General features: G+C 38.0%; 1 protein-coding gene across 12 annotated transcripts in view; it reads right to left on the minus strand.

Moving 5' to 3' along the window:
- znf827 (zinc finger protein 827) overlaps positions 1-25,474 on the minus strand; it is a 789,732-nt gene that overhangs the window by 744,166 nt on the left and 20,092 nt on the right. For all 12 annotated transcript variants that reach the window (XR_015476686.1, XM_087237333.1, XM_087237339.1 and 9 more), the window contains exon 2: positions 7,462-8,673. Coding sequence is in view for 11 of the 12 variants with exons in the window: in XM_087237333.1 (XP_087093459.1) it covers positions 7,462-8,673 (1,212 nt within the window). In the remaining variant the exon portion in view is untranslated. The remainder of the gene's footprint in view (positions 1-7,461; positions 8,674-25,474) is intronic.

Consider the following 25,474-nt stretch of genomic DNA (forward strand, 5'->3'; position numbering starts at 1 on the left):
TGTAGAACAGGAAATACGTTGGGACCACTGTTTTTGTTTACAACCCTCAAAATGGTCTATAAAAAGTCATTTTACACATTTTTTTCTAAAACATTATCGAAAATCTGAGTAATTCCACCAAATATTGATTACCTAATACTTATACATTGGTATTGCGCTGTCTAAAAAAAAAATTGCATTTATTTTTGTTATTTCTCAGTTATTCGACAAAATACCATTTCAGTTATATGGATGCAACGATTAACTGATTTCACTGTTAAACATGCTTTAATTTGTCATAATTAATTATTAGTACAACAAAACAAAACTGGAACGAAACTGCTGCAACTAAACAAAGTTACAACAACTGTGCGCTAGTTAAAAGATCCGAGATTATACAATGAGGACAACGCCCGGTTTATACATCTGCGTTGTGAACGATGTGACCCATGGCGCAAGGCTTGCATTTATACTTCTGTTTGTGATGCTCTGCAATAACACTTCCGAAACGTTAGCTGGCAGTGGGGGTTTTATGTTCCTCTGTGTCGAGTTTCTTTACTAGGGTTTTGTTTTTTCTGAATGCTACCTTAATGTACAAGTAGCTCAAACTCGCTCATTTTGAGGTGGAAACTGTCAGATGTTCAACAACTTTATCCAGAAGGTAAACACAAAACAAAAGGTTCCATCTGGAGCTCCTTTACAGGACTCAACAATTGTAAACACTTGCTCCAACAGACTTGCGGGGCTCTCAGTCCGGCCCACACTCGTCAGCGATACCAAGCTGACCAATCACAGAGCTTGCGCTATGCATCATTGCAATGTGTACTTACATTTTTTGAGAGGTGCGCATCAGCGTCAGCCACGGTGAGGGCAATGCGACCATGCGTAGACTGAGCCGGAGCATAAGTGTGCACTTGACACAGAAGTATAAATCAGCCTTAATGCGCATGCAAACTAGATTAACTAAGGCTGAAGCTATTAAAGGGTAGTTCAAATACTGCGATTTTTGCACGTGCAAGTTCATTATTTCCAATCGAGGCCTGTGGTTTGTGCGCACATACTGGGATCGATGAACATGGTGCAACGCGCTCACACTTTCCAGGCACACATACTGTAGTTGAAAGAATGGCATAAGCACAACGCAAGTCACATGGCAAGAACTGACCATTCATACTTTGTGTGGTTTATACACGATTCTACTCCAAAGAGAGGAAAAAAATAAATAAAAGTACAAAAAATAAAACAATAAATTGTAATATAGTTGATCACAAGTGCCTTTCAGACAGAGGTTCAGCTGCCTTTGACTACAGTTCTCTTAAAGGGAAATACTTAGCTAATATGTTCTGTTTTTAAAATACTTAAACTTTTTATTTACTTCATGTTCTGACATTTCTTTTCAGTGTAAAATTTTTACTAATGTTTAAATTTACAACAAAAAAAAAGAATCACTTATTTTTAAGTCCAAAAAGAAATGGAAATTTGTTATTATAATTTTATACTGTATTAATTAGTTTCTATGGTGCAATAAATAACACTTTAAAATATAAGGAGTTTTCACGTGATTTTCTAAACTTGTACTGTTCTGAAACTAATGAATGCATAATAATCCTGATAACCATCATTACTCCTCAGGCTATAATTGTACAACCAAAATCTATAATCGTTGCATCCCTATTCAGTTATTCAATCCCAGCAGGCACAGGATGTCAACATGACGTCAGAGTGAAGTTGTACCCCAACGTCTTGGGGACGTTGCATTTTGTTTGGAAATAAACATCAGGTTGATGTCAGAATCCAATGGCAGGCCGATGTCAATGTTCAACGTTCAACCAAAAATCAACCAAATATCAACATCTAATGATGATACAGCTTGACGCTGTATGGACGTTACCACTATGACATCTACCGTCATGATACTATGACATTGGATTTTGATTGCCATACCCGACGAACAAATATCAGTATTTGAAATCAATATGGCATTGGTTTAAGATGTTGGCTACATGTTCGATTTTGGTCACTTTCTAGCACAACCTAAAATCAACCAAATATCAACGTCATTTGATGTCGTTATTGGACGTTGAAATAACGTTGTCCTCAGACGCTGACTAGAAATTGAATTTTGGTCACTTGACGTCATGACCTAAATCAAACCAAATATTAACATCTTATGATGTTGTGTGCTTGCTGCGATGCATCAAAAAGGCTTTAAAAAAGCTTTCTTCAAAGTTGTCGCATACAATTCAATATGTTGCTAATGTTCTAGAATTTCCACAGAGTCATTAGCTAAACAGTGATGCCACATCATCAGATAGCCCTTTGGCACCCAATAACATGTAGGCTAAATAGCCTTTCCCTCTTGTCACCCTTGCATCTATTCGTGTGAATGAGATAAAAATGGTGAGCTATGATTACACTGATCAATGCCAAAGACTCCTCACAAAGGAAGCCAAACACAAGGATGTTTTTAGTAAGCCGATTATTGTTGTTGGCTCCATATCCGGTGTCCATTAGGGCTTAATTGGTCTTATTAGAAGCTGGCATGATTGCATTACAAATTCTACGAGGGCCTGTCAGGATGGCTTCATAAGTATTCCAGTCGTGTTCCTCGAAAAACATCTGGTAATCAGTGTTTGGTGAAATTACCGCGCTCAGGCATTCATTGACCCGGGGTGTAAAACTTCGAGACTGCCTATTTGCAACAATAAACCACCATCTGTGGCTCAACCTCTCCCAGCGAGATCACTGTGGAAACTGCTCGTGAGGTACAATGACTGAAGGTCTTTGGTATCAAGGGAAAGGAATAGGAGCCGTTAGCTGCTTTCACCAGTTTTAATGTCCGTTTGGTACTATTTCGTTGTTACAAGAGAGAGATTCTTTTGTGTGTCTTTTAGATCTTTTTCCTAAACACAAGCCAGGTGAAACTCATTTATGAATTTAAAGAGACAGTTCACACAAGAATTTACATTTACTCACTAAACACAAAATAAGATAAACAATAGCTATGTTTCCATCCATTTATTTTTATGCACTTTTTGGATTTGCGCATTATAAAATCAGTTGATAATTTGAAAACCTATGTGCAAAACTAAGTAGAATTAACTTTTATTTGATAAGAAAAGATGTGTATAAACTATAATGGAAACACTTTTATCGAACAAATTCCAGTATGCAGATTAAAAAAGTCATGTGATTTTGTTGTGAGAGATCATGTGATAATAAAAAATGTGTGTGTATGGACAAACTAGCAGGCTGAGCAGATTGTAAAACATCTGAAATGTTGTTTTGGTCATTCTAAAACGACTTAACCTTTTCAGTATTAGTGTCATTATATTACTAATTACCTCCATAATCAACAGCGTCCGTGTCTCACACCTTCAAATGCCACCACACAATCATTGCATGTTGTTTTCTAAAAAAGGAAAAGATTTACGCAGCTTCTCCTACCACAGTAAATTCCATTTTTACTTTTTCTCTTTGACTTGTTGGATGGAAACCCTGCTTTATTTGTACGTCTTTTATGCAATATTGCTGTTTTGCGCATAAAGCTAATTCACATTTTTGGATGGAAACATAGCTACTTTTAGACACCTGTAATCATTGATAAGCATAGTAGAAAAAATAAATACTATGGAAGTCAAAGGGTTTTTCCAAATAACTTCTTTTGTGTTTAACAGAAAAAAGAAACTCTAATGAGGTTGTAAGTGAAAAGTAAAGGGTAAGTAAATGATGACATCATTTTTTTTGTTTTGGGTGAACTGTCTCTTTAATTGAGATGTCAGGACTTAAAAATAAGGACTGCCCGATGTCCAGGGGCCAGCGTGAGAGACGCTTGGGACAGTAGACAGAATCATTACTGGCCCGATCGCTAAAGTTTAATTTGCATGGGACTATTTGTAAAATGCGTGCATTTCAAGTTGGTGCTTTTAAGTCTTTAAATGCTACCTTCTCTGTGATGTTGTAAACACCATATTGCTTTTCACTTCTTCTTATCTGATTTGATGTATATTATATATACACTTTGAATTTTGCTCGTTATACATTTATTAACATTTTTTAAATATTTAAATTCTAGATTCACAAACATTATTTTTGACACATTATTTAAAAATGTGTCTAAAATAGCTATTGCTTGTTTGGTAAGGTTACCGGACCAGTAGAAAAAATCCTTAGTGTTGAACCCTGGATGTTCTCATTTAGTATTTAATCATCTGTAAAATTCTATCCATTTGTCAAGGCCTGCACAATATATTGTTTTAGCATCAATATTTCAATAAGTGAATTTGCAATAGCCACATCACAGAATGTCAAATGATTTCAAGAGAATTCAAGCCATCTGAACACAAGAAATTATAAAGTTTCCTATTTTAATAAAAATTAATTGTGTTTAATTATTTATACAATAAAGACAATAACTTGTTATTTAACACTTGATTTTTAAATTTGTTTCTCAACACTGTTACAGTGAAGCTCAAGACTCCATCGAAAACCATAAAGCAATGTTTATTTAATATTTATCTTTGTTTTATTGTTTTCATCTTTGCTTTAATTTGTTTATTTTTGTGTATATATATATATATATATATATATATATATATATATATATATATATATATATATATTCTTGAAATGTATATCACTAAATAAAATCCTCTCAATCAAAAAACTATTATTAATTAAAATAATAAAATTGTTCCAAATATTATTCCGTTTTATGAAATTATTCATATCATAATATACTTCATGGTAAAACTAAATATTGCAGTGACTGTTTTTCCAATATCATGCAGCCCTAATTTGTTGTCTTTGTCTCTGTGTCTGCAGCTCTTTTTGGTCGATCCTGATTCCAAGCCATAGAAGTTTGATAACTAGCAAAAGATCAGCCATATCTCAGGCGTTCAACTCGGGCCTTGAGCTGAATGGAAACTCTGATGGTTGTGCCGGCTCTGGAGCCTGACCTAAATTCCGGGGGAATCTGCTGAGATGGTCTCCGACTGTTCGGGCTATGGGGAGCACACACACTGCCGGCCTCCGTTTGGCAGGCTGCACATCCGCGGGAGATGAGCTGGGTCTGGGAACGTGCCGCCAACTCCAGCAAACCCCCACTGTGCTAACAGACCTTTCCCAGATTCTCCAGCCAACCTCTTGCAGACGAAGCATGACCTTATGGCACTACTAAATCACTACACAGTGCATTCTTCAGCGGTGTAATAATCAAACATTTAGGCACCGTTACCCTGAGAAAGAAAAACTGCTAAGTAATTATTCAGATGTAAAAACAAAAACAAAACACACAAAAAAAACCCAAGAAAGGTGGTTAATGACTACATTATTCAAATTTGTCAGGCTTAATCAGTTTCACTATTAATTAATTTGGCAATGTGGCGGTAGTTCATTTTTTATGTTTATATTTAATGTAAATCTGTGATGTACATCTGTTTATTGCAGCTATGTCTATGTATTTTTCAAAGCAACAAAAAGTGCAAGCGTGGATTGTTTCATATTTTACATTCCCATTTTATAGCATTAACACGTTATATTTTACTGGATGGCTAAAATTGTTGCTTATTAGTTCTAACATACGCATGATTTAATTTATAATGACATTAATTCCATATTTGAAAGAACTGATTGAATGAGAGAGATATGCTTGTGAATTACCTGCATCTGTGCAGCATCTCTCTATTAATAGTGAAGCTGTGAGTTTAATTACTTCAAAAGCTGTGACAATCTAGCTTTTTAGTTGCAAAGCAATTTATATATGTATATATGTCTATACTTGTGTCTAATTTAAATATATAAACACTCACCGGCCACTTTATTAGGTACACTTTACTAGTACCGGGTTGGACCACCTTTTGCCTTCAGAACTTAACCATTCGTGGAATAGATTCAACAAGGTACTGGAAAATTCCTTTAAGATTTTGGTCCATATTGACATGATAGTATCACACTGTTGCTGCTGATTTGTCAGCTGCACATCCAAGGTGCGAATCTCCCGTTCCACCACATTTCAAAGGTGCTCTATTGGATTGAGATCTAGTGACTGTGGAGGCCATTTGAGTACAGTGAACTCATTGTCATGTTCAAGAAACCAGTCTAAGATAATTCATGCTTTATGACATGGTGCGTTATCCTGCTGGAAGTAGCCATCAGAAAATGGGTACACTGTGGTCATAAAGGCCATCCGCCTTAAGGTTTGATGTGTTGTGCTTTTAGAGATGCTTTTCGGCATTCCTCTGTTGTAACGATTGGTTATTTGAGTTACTGTTGCCTTGCTATTAGCTCGAACCAGTCTGGCCGTTCTCCTTTAACCTCCGGCATCAACAAGGCAATTGCACTTACTGAACTGCGGCTCACTGGATATTTCCTATTTTTCTGACCATTCTCTGTAAACCCTAGAGATGGTTGTGCGTGAAAATCCCAGTAGATCAGCTGTTTCTGAAATACTCAGAACAGCCTGACACAAACAACTATTCCACGTTCAAAGTTACTTAAATTACCTTTCTTCCCCATTCTGATGCTCACTTTGAACTGCAGTAGATTGTCTTGACCATGTCTACATGCCACTTGCTGCCATGTAATTGGCTGATTAGAAATTTGCGTTAACGAGCAGTTGGACAGGTGTACCTAATAAAGTGGCTGGTGAGTGCAAATGCTTTTTTATTTTATGCAAAATAAAAATATTTCACTTAATAAAAGTAAGCTGTGCTAATAAAAATGACAATTATTTTTTGTCTAGCCGAAAAGTTTGTGAAACCAGCAGGTTGTAGTTTTACATATAAGCAGAGTTACATGGCCAAAAGTGCAAATCCTTTGGTATTACACCGAATATGTCCTACTTTTTTTAATAACTCTAAAAAATATATATATAAATATATATATATATATATATATATATATATATATATATATATATATATATATATATATATATATATATAAAAAACTTCAAGTTCTGACACATTAGATATATTCAAATAAAACTGTTAATTGCTTACAATTCTTTGCATTGAATATTTGAATTGGTGTGAATAGGCGGCCCAGCAGTCAGGCATGCTCCTTTCTTCACTTAATGATGAGGGGTGGTGGCTTATGGGCATGCATAGTGGCCTATTAGCCATGACATATGCTTTACAATATGGTGGGTGTAGAACCTGTGAGGACAATATTGCACTTCCACATGGAAGAGACTGGTCTGATGTGGGGAGGCAAACTTTGCATTTAATGGCTTCAGGTATGCTTCAACAGTGGCATACGAGGATGTGTTCCAATGTTCCATTCCATTTCTTCGCATATAAACCACAGAATGAAAATTTTTGCTAGTGCGATTTAATTTACGCCTTTTATTTTATGCTACAAACTGTAACCAGCTAGCAATTCCTCTACACACACACACACACACACACACACACACACACACATACACAGAGGGACAAAGAAAATGTCATGCATCTATTTTAAGAATAAACTGCAAGTTACCTGCTTGACTGCTGGGCTTGGCCCTTCCCTTGGGGACTGTTGGCAGCAGAAGATCCATTGCCTGGGTTGGGGTGGGCACCTTCTGGTTCCTGTCTAACAGGGGCTTGACATCTTCGGAGGCTCCCAGTACTAACGCCGGCTCTTTCTTATCAGCAAGAAGATTCCCTGCTGCTCGTGCGGCCACCTCCTTTAGCAGAGCTGCTGAGGAGGTCATGGAAACCAGAGAGAGAAAGGAGCCAGCTGAGGGTTGATGCTCAGATGAGCCCACCTGCTGCTGACTTCTTTCAGACACTTTCTTTGAGAGGGCAGCAAGCGTAGAGCTGGCTGACTGCGGGCTAAAGGGTGAAGCGAATGGTTCAAAGCGCACTGCGTCATCAGAGCGAGTGCCCAGGGCTGCCATTGAGGAGGAGGTGACTGAAGAGGATGAGGAGGAGGACGAGGAGGATGAAGATGCCGAGGTGGAGGAGGCCACCGCGTTCTTGTCTTGGAGCACGGCGTTGGCGGCTGCCTTTAACTTCTGAATTGCTGAGTCTGGTGAGAGGCTACTGCCACTGGGTGCTGAGCAACTTGTCGATGGCCATTTATCTGCGACGCCTACCCATACAAAGCCACTGCTGCCTGAGTTAGGGCCGTTGCTGGGGCCGTATGGGTCACAGGGCTCCTGCTTGACAGTTGCTACAGATGCAGGTGACGCAGAGTTTGAGTTTCCGCTGTTGTTGCTGCTATTTGCCAACCTCCTCGCCAGGGCACTCAGCTGCTGTGCGTGATGTGAAGACGGAGATAGTACCAGGCTGACCGGGGGTGACTCTTGTCCTCTACCCGTTCCACGTCCAGCCAGCTCCCCTCCCTCAAGCTTCAGTGAGCCAGCCTCCAGGAGGCGGCGCAGATTACTGCTGAGTGGCTTACCCAGAGCCTGGCTAGAGTCTCCATAAAGAGAGGACACCACAGAGGAAAGCGTGTCCTGGGTCGAAAGGACCCCACTGTCCAGGCCCAGAAGCTCCAGAGAGGCCCGCTGAACTGGCGTCGGGCAGCCCAGGGAGCTCTCAGCTGAGGTGTCGTGGTCCGGTCGGGGAACGTTGTCTGGAGAAACCCGAAGCTCATCTTGCACATCACCGTAGGACGATTCCGAGGGGCTGTCGGAGGTATTCCCAAACCAGCTGTCCTCCTCTACTGAGCCACTCTCTGGCCCTCCATCCTCTACTGTGTCCACATCTGTAAAATGAAAAAAGAAATGTTACTTATTTGAATATTGTTTAGTATTATTATTACCCATCTATAAAGAGATGATTCAGTAATGAATGCTGGAGGAGCAATGTCTGAGGACAAAATCCTGACAGCATTTTCCAGTCATAGACAGATTTTTCCATCTGACTTTTCTAATTAAAACTAAAAAATACTGTCTGAAATAATGGGAGATATGATCAAATTGAGAGTCGTCCGGATGTGTATTTTAGGCGTCCCTCACTATGCACAGTGGAATAACTTGTTTTCTATTCTTTTTTCAATCGTTTTTTTTTCCTAGGGTCTAAAGGAGCCTAGTAAAAGAGTTACCATGGTGACAGGCCCTTCCGGGAGGCTAGACAGCAAAGATTAGGGTAATGGAGGTTACAGAACTGGATTAATATTCATGAGCCTGCCGATACCACAAGGGAGCCAATAAGGATAGGGTTAAGGTCACCAAGGGTCATTAATATACACTTCATGTATCAATATTCATAAGCAAAACATTACAGCTTGCCAGACAAGGGCGAACAAAGAATGTGAATATTCCTGATACATATTAAAAAACCCTCCACAAGAGCATGTCAGAAAGCAACAAGCCTAGATCAGGAAGGATGTCAGAACTTATCAAGCAAGCGTTTTTCTTTCCCTTCACTTGACCAAATTAAATCCTCACACCTCAGTCAGAGTGCGAGAGAACACGACCTGGAGACAGAAGAAAAAAGGGCCAGGGACTTGTGACATCAGAATATGATCTGTAAAAAAATTCATTTGAGCATCTTTTCTTCGCCTTTTGCTCACACACATAAAGGCTGGTCTCACCTTGCCGACCTCAACATAAGCCTGGCGAGTAAGCTCTCTGTTTACAGGGAAAAGGAAAAGCCGTTGCCTGGCAACGGTATCCCGCCGACCCGTAGGGATCATTACAGTCAACACACATCTGGCCAGCACTGCTTACTTTGGTCCAGAGGGGTGGCAACCACTACGACCCCGTGCGACCAGGCTCCATGATACCAACAATGCTGCAAAGCTTGGCTTATCACTTGAAAAAGTCTAAGAAAATAAGATCTGAACCCTGATGCTCATACGAGTGTGTGCAAGAGTCCTCCCATACCTCATCGTTAAAGGTTTGAGCGTCTTCTTCACATCATCAGGGCATTTCACTGAGCGAGCACTGGGTCACCTGAGCAAAGCAGTGAAGTATGTGAGGCATGACCCATTTCCATGTGACACCAGAGAGGACGGCCAGTAATGGCCATAATGTTGTTAGTGAGAAATGACTAGATTGCTGACCTGAGGTCTCTGAGGCTGTGGCAGAAACTCAGACTGAACCCTGCTCTCACCACGCTGGGTTAAGCTAGGCTGTGCTACGCCCCACCGCTCTTGTTCCTAGCTGCACCGGAGAGGCAGACACAGGCAAGCCACTCCGTGGGCGGCCTGACATTTCCCAAGGTCACGGCTCGGGCCCCAGTTCCGCATGGCTTTGTCTGAAATAACCCCCTGCCTCTGAGACGCGCACACGCACATGCACACTCATATGTGGCTTGAAAAAGGGAACAAAACCCTGGTAGTTAGCTGCAAAGGCAACAATGCTATCGCATAGCAACAAGCCTGACAGTTTGGGACAAGGGACAAGATTCTGGCCGTCTGCCTTTGAGAGGTTCGTTTAATGGCATAATGGTGAGCATGACTTTGTGTAGCCAGAAAAACAGCTGCGGAGGCACTGTGGTCCAGATCTGTTATCAGTCGCTCACACTGAGACTCGGTGCTTGTCTCTCTTGAGGCTAAACTGCACTTATGATTGTGTGCTGCTGCGGACATGACCCTACAGCCCTTTAACCACAAGTGCTAAATGCAAATCATAACCTCAGCAAAAAAATGAAAAGAAAGAAGAGTGTTACATTCAGCCTCCGGAATGAACTTTTTAGCCTACAAGCCAGACAGATTGCTTCAACTAATTTAGTAAAAAATTAAGGATTGTGTGATCTAGAATAGACAGAGATTAAAACTGAAATATCATTTTTAAAATGAAGATTAAAGAAGTGCTACAGTGCAATCTGCATACAAATTTGTCAGATTGCATTACGATTAAAAAATAGTTACAACATTTTGTTCATTTTTTAAGTGCAGCAAGCAAACAAACAAAATCATTATATTACATATAGCAAAAAACACTTTCATTCATTCATTTTCTTGTCGGCTTAGTCTCTTTATTAATCCGGGGTCGCCACAGCGGAATGAACTGCCAACTTATCCAGCAAGTTTTTACACAGCGGATGCCCTTCCAGCCGCAAACCATCTCTGGGAAACATCCACACACACATTCACACACTACGGACAATTTAGCCTACCCAATTCACCTGTACCGCATGTCTTTGGACTATGGGGGAAACCGGAGCACCCAGAGGAAACCCACGCGAAGGCAGGGAGAACATGCAAACGCCACACAGAAACACCAACTGAACCGAGGTTCAAACCAGCGACCCAGCGACTTTCTTGCTGTAAGGCGACAGTACTACCTACTGCACCACTGCCTCGCCCAAAAAACACTTGTTATAAGAAATTTTCAGTAGAAGCCCATACACATTTCTACAGTGGCCGAGAGAGCTTAACGTGCTGCAATGTAAGAAAACACATGCAATTACAAAAAACACAAGCAAATTAAGAAAAGATCTTCATCTGTCAGCACAGGTCACAAAGCATGCACCTTAAAAATCCACTGCATTTTTCCACAATGCAAACGGAGCGGTGCATTTTCTCACAACACAAAAAAATCGGAACCCAATAGAAATGTTTTAAGGGGACCCAAAAATGTGACGGACACCACTATGCCGTGACTATTGCTCAGTGAAGTTGTAGGTGATCTTTGAAAGGTGAGTTTTTTGTTTGTTTATTTTAATATATTTATTCCCTTGTCTTTAGTATCTATTAGTCTTTATTAAGTAACCATGGCTGTTTCTCAATATGCGTTCTTCAGCGATCTTGTGTCCTTATGTTCTCATGTATAGACATCATCAACTGCCAAAGTTCAATTCAAAACTCAAGACTGCAAGAATGGAGGAGGCGTGATAAGTCCCGGATGTGTTCTTGGTATCGAGGGTCCATCGATGCAGATTTGAGCCCCAAACTCGCTCTAGAAGTCCCAGAAGTCACTGCGACTGGAGGTGGGAAGTGCAGCATTTTAAACATTAAAGGTCAGATAAACACTTCTTTATCTCAGGAGTTTCTCTAAATGAGATGGTGAAGGTAAACCTCACCATGAAAATTTTAATAAAGACCTAAACAAAATTAAGGGTGTTTATTTGCTGAAACTCATTTTAAAAACAGTTTTAATTATATTGTGCAACGTATATTTGTAAGGTCTTTATGCATAGTATACCTTTTGAAAAGACGAAAACAATACATTGTTGTATGAATGCTGTAATGTTTAAATAATTTTGGTTAAACACGCAAGAAGGTCATGTGACCATCAAGAAGAACGCAGCATCTCATCTTCCACAGGACATGTTCCCTGTCCTTGCAGTCTCCTAAGCTCGTTCTTCCGAGGTGACCTGGCAAGACTGGTCTTCACAAGAACGCAAGTCCGTTTTCTTCATTCTTGGAAGTAGTAAGCAGCCTATAACCTAAATAGACGGGTCTGTGATGTTATAAGGTCCTCTTGAAACATTTCTGTTGTGTTCTGAGCTATTTGAAAGTGTTTTGAGAAAATGCAGCGGGTATTATAATTTTGTTAGTGCTGTGTGAAAATGAAACGCATTTTTTAAAAAATGTTTGCGTTGTGAGGATTTGCAGCACAACTGCTGTCAAATGGATGAAGATCTTTTCTCATTTTGCTGGCATTTTTGTAATTGCTTGTGTTTTCTTAAATTGCAGCACATAAAGCTCTCTCGGCCACCGTACATTTCCTCCTTTGGACATGCTATAGTTGCTGGGGCTGAACAAAATGTTGTTTGAGCATCGATAACACAATAGTGTGTGCATCTGCAATAGTCACATCGCAGGATTAGATTATTTATTAAAATTAAATATGAAGATATATTAATTAGCTATACAACGATGACCTTGTTGTTTTATATTTGATTGTTCAATTTCTGTACTAGAATACTGTTATACTGCCCGGAAAACCATAAAGCACAAATTGTTTAACTTTTAGCTCTATATTTATTATAATTTATGCAGATGCACTGCATAGAGAAAGACTTGATCATTACAAATCTCATCCCAAATACAGCTATTAAAATCAAATGAAATTATTTTCATATCGGAGCAAAACAAAATATCCCAATGTCACATTTTTCTGAAATCGTGCAGCACTAATAGTTACTTTAAGATAATGTAATGGTTTTAGCAGGAATCCTATAGGATGTAATAAAGATGACAACTCCCATCATTCCACATTCAATGTCTTTGTTTGTTTAGTATGTAATCTCTAGTGATGATTAATACATATTGTGCCTTAAAAAGTATATTGCATAATTTTGCATGCGTGCAGTAGGAATACTAACTGGGCATACACTTGCATGGAGAAGTAATAAATGCTTTACCAGTTCTGAAAAAAACTTTTTAATAAATTATTTACAACAATATCATGCAGCACAACTGTTTTTAGCAATGTTTTTTTACAGCACCAACTAAGCATTTGAGAATGATCTCTAAATAATCATGTGACCTGAATAATGAAACTCTAGCTGCTGAAATAACTCTTCATTTTAAAATCTAAAAAGAAACTATTTATTTTCAATAGGTTCGTACAGGTCAATTATCGGACATTAGCACATTGTTTAAAAACAGCCGATGAGCAGTGATTGTGTTCTGCCAACCAAAAGGGGGCAGAGAAATGTGTCAGACTGCAACTCATACTGTGAGGAAGAAAATGTCTCTTGTGAAAAATTCGGGGCTGCTAAAGTTAACATGATAACATATTCTCTCAATCAAATTAGAGAAATAAACATACAGCTTCAATTTGAACTTATAAATCACCTGTAGTTCAAGCCAGAGTTGAGGGATCTGTATTTTTTCTCTAACCAAAATGTATATGTAGTTTATCTCTTATTTAATAATCGCAAAACATTTTGCGCCTTTTTACTTCTCATGAGAAAACAAAGCCTTAGATTTTTAAATTCTCACTTTTTTATCATGGAATTCCAACAATATGCTATTATATGTGACATGAACAATGCAGAGGAGCATATTTACTACTAGTTATATAACACGTTTGAATTTTTTTTACCTTTCTCCAGCAGTAATACAAGCATATAGTACAATGAATATTTCATTTGACAGCACATTGAAATTTCAAATAGCACAAAAGATTGTGAATTAATATTATCACCAAAATATAGGTAGGTATCAATATCATCAGATGCCATTTTAATTAATCTACATAGTTAGGTATTTATTCACTCGTTAATTCATTCATTTTCTTTTCGGCTTAGTCTATTTATTAATTAGGGGTCGTCACAGCGGAATGAACCGCCAACTTATACAGCATATGTTTTACCCAGTCGATGCCCTTCCAGTTGCAACTCCTCACTGGGAAAGACTCATGCACTCTCATTCACACACATACAATACGGTCAATTAAGCATACCCAATTGACCTCTATAGCACATGTCTTTGGACTTAAGGGGGAAACCAGAGCACCCACGCGAACACAAGGAGGACATGCAAACTTCACACAGAGATGCCAACTGACCCAGCCGAGGCTCGAACCAGCAACCTTCTTGCTAAGACGCGATCGTGCTACCCAATGCGCCACTCGGACGCTATAGATAGGTATTATATCATGAAAAGATATGGGTTACAAAATCTGTTTCAAAGTGATGAATTTTGAGCGACATGGTGGCTCAGTGGTTAGCATTGTGGCCTCACAGCAAGAAGGTCGCTGGTTCGAGTCTCAGTTTGCATGTTCACCTCGTGTTGGCATGGGTTTCCTCCAGGTGCTCCGGTTTTCCCCACAGTCCAAAGACAGGTGAATTGAATAAAGAAGGGCATCTGCTGTGTAAAACATATGCTGGATAAGTTGGCGGTTCTTCCACAGTAGTGACCGCGGATAAATAAAGGGACTAAGCCGAAAGCAAATTAATGAATGAATATTTGAATTTTACACAATATGTAAAATAGAAATGTTTTTCTTTATTAGCATTTTCCATGCCAAGGGAAATAACAATTAAAATTAAAATGATATAGTTTACATTTGCCATGTACAGCCATAGTTTTGTTGTGTAAATTATATACTAATTTTATAGTATGTAATGTTATCACTTCATAATTCGCAAGCTTACATTGTAAATGTATTAACCTAATTCTATTGATGTGTGTAATAGACGAATTACTGGTTTGTAAACATTCAGGATGCTCGCGCTGCAAGGTTGCAGAAAAAACACGGGAGCACTAGCATTTACAGCGAGTGACTGACATCCAATACGGTACAGAGTTTGTTGTTGTATTAGAGATAAGTTGTATTGATTAAATAATATATATATATATATATATATATATATATATATATATATATATATATATATATATATATATATATATATATATAAATATGTATATATGTGTGTATATATATATATATATATATATATATATATATATATATATATATATATATATATATATATATATATATATATATTAGGGATGTAACGGTATTGTAAATACCGTCATACCGCAATATTAATTTTTTTCGATATTACCGTAGTCGCATGACTCGGTAAAACTATAGGTCTTCTGAGAAAATTTGCTCAGGCGAATGAAGCGAACGGGAGGTAGTGAAAACTACAATTCCCATCAGCCCATGCTTGACCATCATCCCTTGCGGTCTGTTGTCGCTACAGATCCAGTAATGCGGAAATGGAGTGTGCTGCTAGAAGCGGGGATGAAAAAGAGCTGGAAAACTCTAAAGCGGGTGTTGTCGTCGCGCGCGTACTGAATAGCGGTGTTGTCGCGCGAGTTCTTATCAGCTGTGTTGTCGCGCGCGTACTGAATAGTGGTGTTGTCGCGCGAGTTCTTATCAGCTGTGTTGTCGCACGCGTACTGAATAGCTGAATAGCACTGTTCAGATTGATGCAGACATGAGACCTCTATCTCACTCATGGTTTGTCCTCTCAAGTGGGGGAAAGACAATGCACAACGTTACCCACTGCTGTCAACCTGGGCCAAGTCATATCTCTCTTGTCCCAGAAACCTCAGTCCCAAATGAGAGGGTTTTTTTCTGTTGCAGGGGACATTGTAAATGCCCAGAGATACCAGCTTTTACCAGATTATATTTATATGATAATTTTCCTTTAAACCCATCTCTATCTAAGTGAGTGAGTGATTAAATGTTGAATGTGATGAGTTTTCAACAATACTAAATTGAAACTTTATTTTTTTACATGGTTTAATTTTTTTTTTGTTATTAAAATTGAAGTTCCTGTTTCAAAGCTTACAGATAGATGGCTAATTTGTATGTCATTGACACTTTTGGCACTTTTTTGGAGTATTTTCATAAGTTGTTTTTCCTGTAAATGATTCAATAAATACCGTACAAAGACATTCATACCGAGGTATTACCGTACCGTGAAATTCTGATACCGTTACATCCCTAATATATATATATATATATATATATATATATATATATATATATATATATATATATATATATATATATATATTTACCTAATGCACTCAGAGTATTATAACAGCTTGTCACCCACTGATAAGCACAGTTATTCTGCAAAATTAACTTTAAAGTGAGCTGCGTTCATCTGACCAGTCCATTTGCGATAGCACCTTCCAAATGGATATTAGATAAGACGAAATGGCCAAGTATCCAGCCAGAAATATACAACTTTCTCATTGAAACTGTGAAAAGTGTTTTTACAAGAGAGAAGTTAAAGGCCTACAAGTCTTTGGATGCCAACAATGTTGTTCATGTGTGGTCATGTGCAAGAAATAATGTTCCATATACCAGATTGAAAACTTTGTAGTGATAAAAAGAAGTTCTGCCTAGCCAAAAACAAGGAAAAAAGACGAAACTTTACAAGGCCTGGGTAATTATCAACGAGCAAAACAACTGCATTCTGACAGTGAACGGCACCTGTACGGCAGGGTATGTGAACTTAAGATTTTTACATTTCATTCTAAGCATTCCGCATCCGCAGTTTGATTCCCAATATTTTTTTGCTGAAATCATTGCTGCAATCAAAAACGAGTGATGTGTAGGATTCAGCATAGCGTGAACTTACCTGACATATGAGAACTGCAGAGTGAAGCATTTTAATTAGGTCCTCACTCCAATCAGCTCTTATGATGATTGTTAGCCAAAGACGTCTGCGGTTGGCATTAAAAGCGGTCACACTTTACAATAAAGTTCATTAGTTAATGTTAATTAATGCATTTACTAACATGAACAAACAATGAACAATACATTTACTACAGTATTTGTTCATGTTAGTTAACAATAGTTAATGAAAATACAGTAGTTTGTTGTTAGTTCATGTTAACTCACGGTGCATTAACTAATGTTAACAAGCATGGACTTGAATGTTAATAATGCATTAATAAATGTTCAATTATGATTAATAAATGCTGTACATGTGTTGTTCATGATTAGTTCATGTTAGTAAATGCATTAACTAATGAACCTTATTGTAAAGTGTTACCTTAAAAGCAGTGTGGTGAACAGTAAAATAGTAGAAGTTTTTGGCGAATTTGACATCCTACCACACAACACGACATGTTTGCTATTGGAACATGCTTTTGCTTTTTTTGCAACTGGTATGCACGATTGAACCCATGTGACGTCATGTGTGTCGTAGGTTGGTAAATCCCCTAAATGTACAAGCAAAAATGGTAGCAAAATGACTCCTTAAATGTTATTTGTCCTAAATGTATATGTCACAACACCAAATATTGTTTGTATAAAACTTCATTGTGTTTTTCAGAAAGTATTCTGAACTAAAGGTGAGTTAAATGTCTTTTCAATGCATTGACACTCTCACTAAACATTTCAAAATTTTGCTACTCATATGCTTCCATAGGTATTATGCATCTGCATATGCGTTCCTAACCATCATAACAACACTATATAATGTTCTATATTATACATAAGGATCCATAATGTATACATGTTATATGAAGTAAGTGCAGTGTTGGTAAGCATCAAAGACATTTACATTAAGTTTAATTCTTTATTTTCCTTTTGCAACACAATTAGACTTGCATCTATTTGCTGCAGTAAATGCATCAATCATAACTATAGCCTACATTTCTCGAGATTTATTTGACCAACAGCCGCTGGCATCTATACAGTTAATTCCACAACATCTCGGCTGTGAGATCCAATAAGCCAAAAGAGCGAGGAGGAGGCTGGGAAGCGTTCTCTATTAGGGCCAGCAGCCACATGACTTGCGTAAGGTTGCCTTCCAATACACTGAGGCTATTCTGCAACTCAGTCGGGCATAAAAATCGGCCTGCCTGACCCAGAGGTCGCAGAAAGGGCAGAGAAAGGCTGTGCTGGGTGGGAGGGTGGCTGCTTCAGCAGAGTGAAGGAGAGAGGGAGAGGCCATTAGTCGATTAAGCCGGGGTGGAGCCATCAATATTCCACTGATGCCAATGAAAAGACACACTCGCGCAGTCTCGCATGAGAGGCTCGGGTCGAATGGCTTTAACTCTATCAGAGGTATTGCAGTGCCTCACAGCGAGTGCTGCTATTGAATGTTATAGGCTAACTAACCACCACTTTGGCATCTATAGTTTCCCACCATTCTCTGTGGATTGCAGAAGCAAATGCCGGTGGCGTTCGAGGGGTTGGGGGGGGAGATAAAAAGTGGTGGTGGTAATTAAGTGTCCGACTGGGCCCTGGCGGGGGTTGCCACGGCCGCAGGCAATGCTAATGAGCCCGTCCGCCGGTCAGTGCTACCTTATTAGCCGCCGGCCGACAATATGGTGGGAAGGACGCGCCGCTACTGCTACCAACCACACGTCGTCACAAGTGACTAACACAGAAACCAGAGGTGGCCAGTAATTCTGTTAATTAGGGAACTCTCAGAATGCCCGGTCTACGCCTTGAAGAAAACTCGGACTAAGATTCCGCACTTAGGATGTTGCCTGACATGCATTGTTCTCGTATTGATTTTGGTTCATTCCTACCATTTCAAAAAATGAACAAGCAGGAAGTTCAAAAAGCGTAAACTGGCAACATTTCTCAGTGCGGTTTGAGCCACTTCTATGTAATGGAAAAGAAAAGTGGATGGAACTGCACGAGAGAGATTAAAACTGACACAGCAGATTCATTCATTCCTGCTCTCTCAATAAAATGCTGAGACTCTCTCAGTAGTGATTCAGTTATGATATCATGAAGCGTCATAATATAATCATGTCAGATGTCACATTCTATACCCAACTGTAATATTTGAATTGATCACTTATGAAATCACTTCCCATGTTCCCACACTCAATAACTGAATATACTGTGATAATGTAAATGCGCAATTTTTCAATTGTGGGTGCTTCAAAATACTGTGAATAATTATTAACTAACTAACAGAGGTAATAGTGTTTATTAAGAATATTCATATTATTGTATTTGTTTTCAGATTTAACAGGCAATTTGTTTTCAGACATGAACATTTTCACATGTTAATTTGACCAGCAATATTGACAATTCAGTAAATATTTTTAGGGTTTTTTGTTTATTAACTCTGCTAGGCATGTGTCAGTATAAGATTCTGACGATATGATAACCTTTGATAAAAATAGCATGGTTTTATGATTTCACAGTGTTGTGATTACTGATCTAAATTAAGTTCTATGTAAAAAAATAACAATGTTTTCTCCATTAAACACAGTATATTTTATTTTAGGAAACATTTAAAATATTTTGGCTTTTTTATTGTTAATATGTCAGGCAAAACTATTTAAATAAATCACTGACTATCTTCATTAGTTTCAAAAACACAGATTTCGTAACAACTTGAAAAGGCATCGTTGGATATCTTTCTTTTCTTTGGATATAAAGTAAAGCCACTGCACTGTACAGATCTATAGCATGTTTGTATGCTGTTGTATAAGTGACTTGTTTTTCAAACAATTTGTTAATCGTGGGCTGACCAGTAGCTTTTGATTTGGAGGAATTATTTTGCTGTGGATACTGTTGCCCTAAAAGCTAAATGAAAAAGTCATAAAAAAACATATTAAAAACGAACAAACTTGCAAATACCTTATGAACAGTATAACAGAAAATGTTTGCGATTTCAAAACCTTGACTTTTTCAAACCGCAGTAAAACTTTAAATCAGTTATCGTGCCATGCCTATTCTGTACATTAAGATTTCAATTGTTAACACCAGTTAATTTAACAGAAGTCAATGTAATGACAACTACAAATTTAGTAATCTTAGGTCATGTTAATTTCTTAGTTAAAGGTGCAGTTTTTGACTCTTCTGAAGCAAAACACCATTATATGTTTGCAGATATTTAAGAAACATGCTAAGTGAACATTTTTGAAAAACAATGCTGAAGTCAAATATTCTGCTTTGAAAATGTCTGTTATGTGCTGGAATGTCTGTCTTTGTTTTGGTACTTTTAACCCACCCAATGCCAGTTTGGCCAATTATATTTCAGCACCCAGGGTTGCCTTGTTGAAAAAAACTAATATTTCATTCATTCATTCATTCATTCATTCATTCATTCAATCAGAAAGGCTCTCAGCATGCACCGGTGACCGAAATACGACCTACGGTGGACAGTAGTAGACTCCGAAATGAGACACAGATTCAGAGAAAATAATTTAGCAAATAATATAAAATTCTAAACTTAAAAATCAAGTCGCAATTGTTCTATTAAATTTTATTTAATATATAATAAAACTTGTATTTTTTTATTAACTGTAACGTTATTGTAATATGGCTGTTTCTCACTGCTCATTTTAATGCTTCACCTAATGTTTACTAATGAAACTTTTTTTAAAGTATTACCTATTGTACTTAATCATAATTATGCATTTTATTTGTTTTAAAACCTACTTTACAGAGCCATACACGTACATATCTTGAAGTTATTATAACTGTAAAAATAATAATTTTTGCAGCTTTGGTCAATATTGTGATAAAACTGTATAATGTAAAAGGCTTAAACAACTAATCACAGCAAGGAAAAAAATCATACTTACAGAAGCCTAATCCCATAAAACAGAAAGCAAATTAAAATAAAAAATTAAATAAATTGTTTTTAACTACTAATTAATACAGAAATTTATCATCATGTGTAATGCTCTCTCTCTCTCTCTCTCTCTCTCTCTCTCTCTCTCTCTCTCTCTCTCTCTCTCTCTCTATATATATATATATATATATATATATATAATTTTTTATAAAGGTTGATTTATAATTCTATGTCAAGTATATGCTCAAATATGCTCACATATTACAAGTAAGAGATTTCTGAATGAAGCAAGCATTACTTGATTTTAATATATTTGAAGGAAACACACACTATCTAATATCAATTTAATTTCAGTTAAACAACTAAACAACTAAAACTAACAGGCACTTTTTCTTATAAAAAGTGACAATAAATAACTTGCCTGTTTGAAAACAAAATAAATAATTTTAAATGTTTTTCATATTAAAAGTAAAAAATAAGCCGTATCTCTTCTAAATAAAATAACTTGTGTATATTCTGGAAATAATATTTTAAACGGTGCATTTCTTGCATCTTCTTTAAGCAAATCTTTTCATTTGAAAAATAATTTTAATGTAATGCTAAGTATGCCGTCTCAGGGCATTTCTGGCGCAGCTTCATCATTCGCCAACGTAGTGCAAAGTAACACAAAAGTAACAAACAGAGCAGGGTCCTGTGACTTCACGTGCAGTAAGGTAAGTAATTGAAAAAATTGAGCTGGAAAAATTAGATTGATTATAGGTTCTGAATGTCAATTTTACACACACTGCATTCACACCTATATAAAAGGGGGTTAAGGGAAAAACATTTCTCAACATATTGTTTCACAAATTTACATCTAACCAACTGATTGGCTTTAAAGTAATTTGTTCACCGTACTGAACTGCTTTGTACGTTACATTATTAAAATGCTTTGATTAAAAGCATAATATGCTATGAATTTACTTTGTAGTATGATAACGTTACAGTTGAATCTAAAGCCAAGGTTGGAAATTTGATGAGGACACCCATGAGAATCCAGTGCTTTCCACAGGTTTGAAATTTACTTGCGGTGGTAGCCAGATTGAATCACATCCTTTATCTTTTACGTATGTGATTATTAATAATATGTTTATCTATTATTACACTGTTATAAACAGGTTTTTTTGAATGGGATAAAAAAATCCAGTATCTCTCTGAATTTTATGCTATTTAGGAGCCAATTGCACAGAGCTGCACTCTCTCTCTCTCTCTCTCTCTCTCTCTCTCTCTCTCTCTCTCTCTCTCTCTCTCTCTATATATATATATATATATATATATATATATATATATATATATATATATATATATATATATATATATATATATATATATTACCTACATCTATTAGACTTTTTAATATGTAATATTGTTTTTGTTGATTTGTGTTGTCTCTTTTGTTCAGTGTATGCAAATGTAGGCCAAGGGTCCAAGACAAATTCCTCCATTGGACACAATTAAGTGTTTTAAGTTAAGTTAAATATATTTTTATTGAATAATGTCACTTTTTTTACAAAGTGAAATGTTCTCAAACAGTTGACAGTGTCATTTTTGCCCAATGATTGCCACACATCTGTCATATTTAATGATATCTTATCAATTTCAACTGTACCAGAGAACATAAAGGTAGAGTAACCAAATCAATCATAAAACCATTACTTAAATCCAGTGGTGGAAAGAGTACTGAAAAATCACACTCAAGTAAAAGTACCATTGCTTGCCCAAAAACGTAGTGCAAGTAGAGTAAAAGTACTATTGTAAATATTACTAAAAGCATGAGTAAAAAGACCTTTCAAAAGTATTACGCTGTAAAAAGCTGATGCATTTACATCTAATTTGTGGATGTGTGCAAACGTAACATTCTGTAGTGCATTTACTCATTCCCCAGCAGGAACACAACATCATAAAATGTTAATTTTGGGGTAGGTTTAGGCTGTGATGTCAGGTGACCAAAATTCAATGTCTAGCCAGTGTATAAGGACAATGTTATTTTGATGTCCAATAATGACGTCGAATGACGTTGATATTTGGTTGATTTTAGGTTGTGTTAGAAAGTGACCTAAATTCAACTTCGAGCCAACATCTTAGACCAACGTCACATTGACATCAAATACTGACATTTATTCATCAGGTATGGCAACCAAAATCCAACATCTGATTTATGTCATGTGCACACGCTGTCAAGCTGTAACATCATTAGATGTTGTTATTTGGTTGATTTTAGGTTGGTCGTTGGACATTGACATCAGCCTAATATCGGGTTCTGATGTCAACCTGATTTTCATTTACAAAAAAAATGCAACGTCCCCACAATGTTGGGGAAATGTCAATCTGATGTCATGTTGACGTCTTGTGCCTTATAAGTGTTAAAGGCCATTTTAGTAATCATACAGTAAACATCCGTCATCTTCTTATCAGTGACATGCATGTAAAAAGTCTCTGAATCAATGCGTGTAAAGATTTTGGACATCTTAGACACTTTTAGTAATACTTTTAATACATTATACAATACATTATACATTATAATACTTTTAATACATTATGATGCGATCTACCTCCTATGTGTAATTTGATTGGGCAGCAATCACAGGACTGATTTTTCTGTTCCCCAAAGACAAGAAAAAATTAAGTAGTAACTGCAGGTTTAAGAAAAGTAGTGGAGTAAAAGTACCAATACAGCACTTAAAATGTACTTAAGGTAAAGTAAAAGTACACAATTTTAAAATTGCTTGGTGAAGTACAAATGCTGAGAAAAACTACCCAATTACAGTCCCCTGAGTATTTGTAATTTGTTCATTTCCACCACTACTTAAATCCTCACTTGTATAAGAGAGAAATGAACAGTCGATGTTTGTATGATCTTTATAACTGTGTAACACTGCGAGCAAACTGATTCCGTTTTGTCTTGAAATTTTATGCCTTGTTTCTGACAGTCATATTAAACAAATCAGTCGCCTACAGTATCCCACATTAGCACATGCCTTCATCAGCATGTATTAGCAAAGTATACTACATATTACCATCTGTGTGTTTTCTGCATGGCCTCAGCGGTCTGTGGGCACGTTGGGCAGGGTGCCAGAGGTGAAACAGGAAGGAGATGTGTTCTTGGAAGAGATTGAGACAGTGTTGGCTTCCAGACCTCTGAAATTCCTCTTTGTAGATGAAGCGCCCTTTTGCACTCTTGTTTATTTCCCCCCAACTTCCATTTATAGAGACCTACCAAAAAAAAGGGGGGCAGTGCCTGGACTAGCAATCTCAGACGTACCATCAAAAGGTTAGCAGATCTGCACGTTCATGCTCAGTCGTGAGATGCTAATTAATGGGATCCACCGTACACTTCAGTGATGTTTCTTTAAGGGCGTAAAAGTGGGGCATGGAGCCCAGAGCTCAACGGGCTCGAAGATCTTACGTTTATAGCAGGAAAACAAATCGCGCTAAGTGCTGGAACGAAAGGAAAATGGATGGTTGGCTCTGCCCGCACAGTCACAAAAACATAAGATAATAAGTAAGGCTCTGTGTACGTACCGCGGGGACAGGAAGCAGGGGTGGATTCAACTAGGTGCTATGACGCTAACACCACAATATGCTGTTGCTACAGCATTACTGCCGCCTACTCAGATAGACAGCATGCACACAGGTTAGAGCTGACAGGGAAACTCTCCAACTACTGTAAATCACACTTTGTCCCAGTAGCTCAGGCAAGGGATGCAGCCAAGCTTGACTAGCCAGCCACCCAGAAAGACGGAGAGAATATGAGGGGGTGTGAGAGAGAGTGGAGGAGGTATGTGTGTGTGTGTGGCTGGGGGGTGAGGAAGTGAAGGGGGCTCGGAGAAAAGGGATGGCTTTTTTACAGTGATACCGGGTTGACAGCAGCTTGGCAGTGGCGCCCACGGCACTGCCTGCTTGGATCCAAGCCTGTCACTCAAGACAAGGGCACTAATCAGGATTGGTCCCGGTTTCTTCCTGAAGAATGGGGGTGGCAGTTTTGCAGCCATTAGAGCTGGAGAGGAGAGTGGGGGATAGAGCGGTGGCACAGCAGGAGAGGCTAACCTCATTTACATGCAGGTCCTGGAGGAGAGGGAGCTGATTCCTTTTCCAATCTCCATGTTAAACGGTGGCCGGGGCGGCCGATGGTTAGCGTCGCATTGTTCGGTCCTAGCGCTCTTTGTCACGCTGATAGCCATCTCGCTTTTTTCTTTCTTTTTTTTTTTTTTGCTGAAGGTAAAGACGTATGAACAAGATAACGCAGACGGCACCCACGTATATGACTGAAAACGTGCCGTGTCAAAGGAGAAAACGGCAATAGTTGTTCACCTCTCCCCTTTCCTTCGCTTCACGTCAGTGTTACCAGGTGCCTCTAATTCAACCCTACAGTATCTGGGTGACAAATGATTGCAAAAAATATGATCACTATGACAACCGTAACTGTGCCTTTGGAGAGCACATCGAGGCAACATTTTGTGCCTAACCTTAGTGCTTCGTTTGAGAGTCTCTGCATAGAAGACGACTAAATGACGACAAGGGCAAACTGTGCCCGCTGAAATACGAGTGTGATGTACAGCAGTGGGGGACTGAGAGAGGAATAAAAAAACAAAGTCCAC

The sequence above is a fragment of the Danio rerio genome, chromosome 1, assembly GCF_052040795.2.
Source record: "Danio rerio strain M-AB ecotype USA chromosome 1, GRCz13ab, whole genome shotgun sequence".
Classification (NCBI taxonomy): Eukaryota; Metazoa; Chordata; class Actinopteri; order Cypriniformes; family Danionidae; genus Danio; species Danio rerio.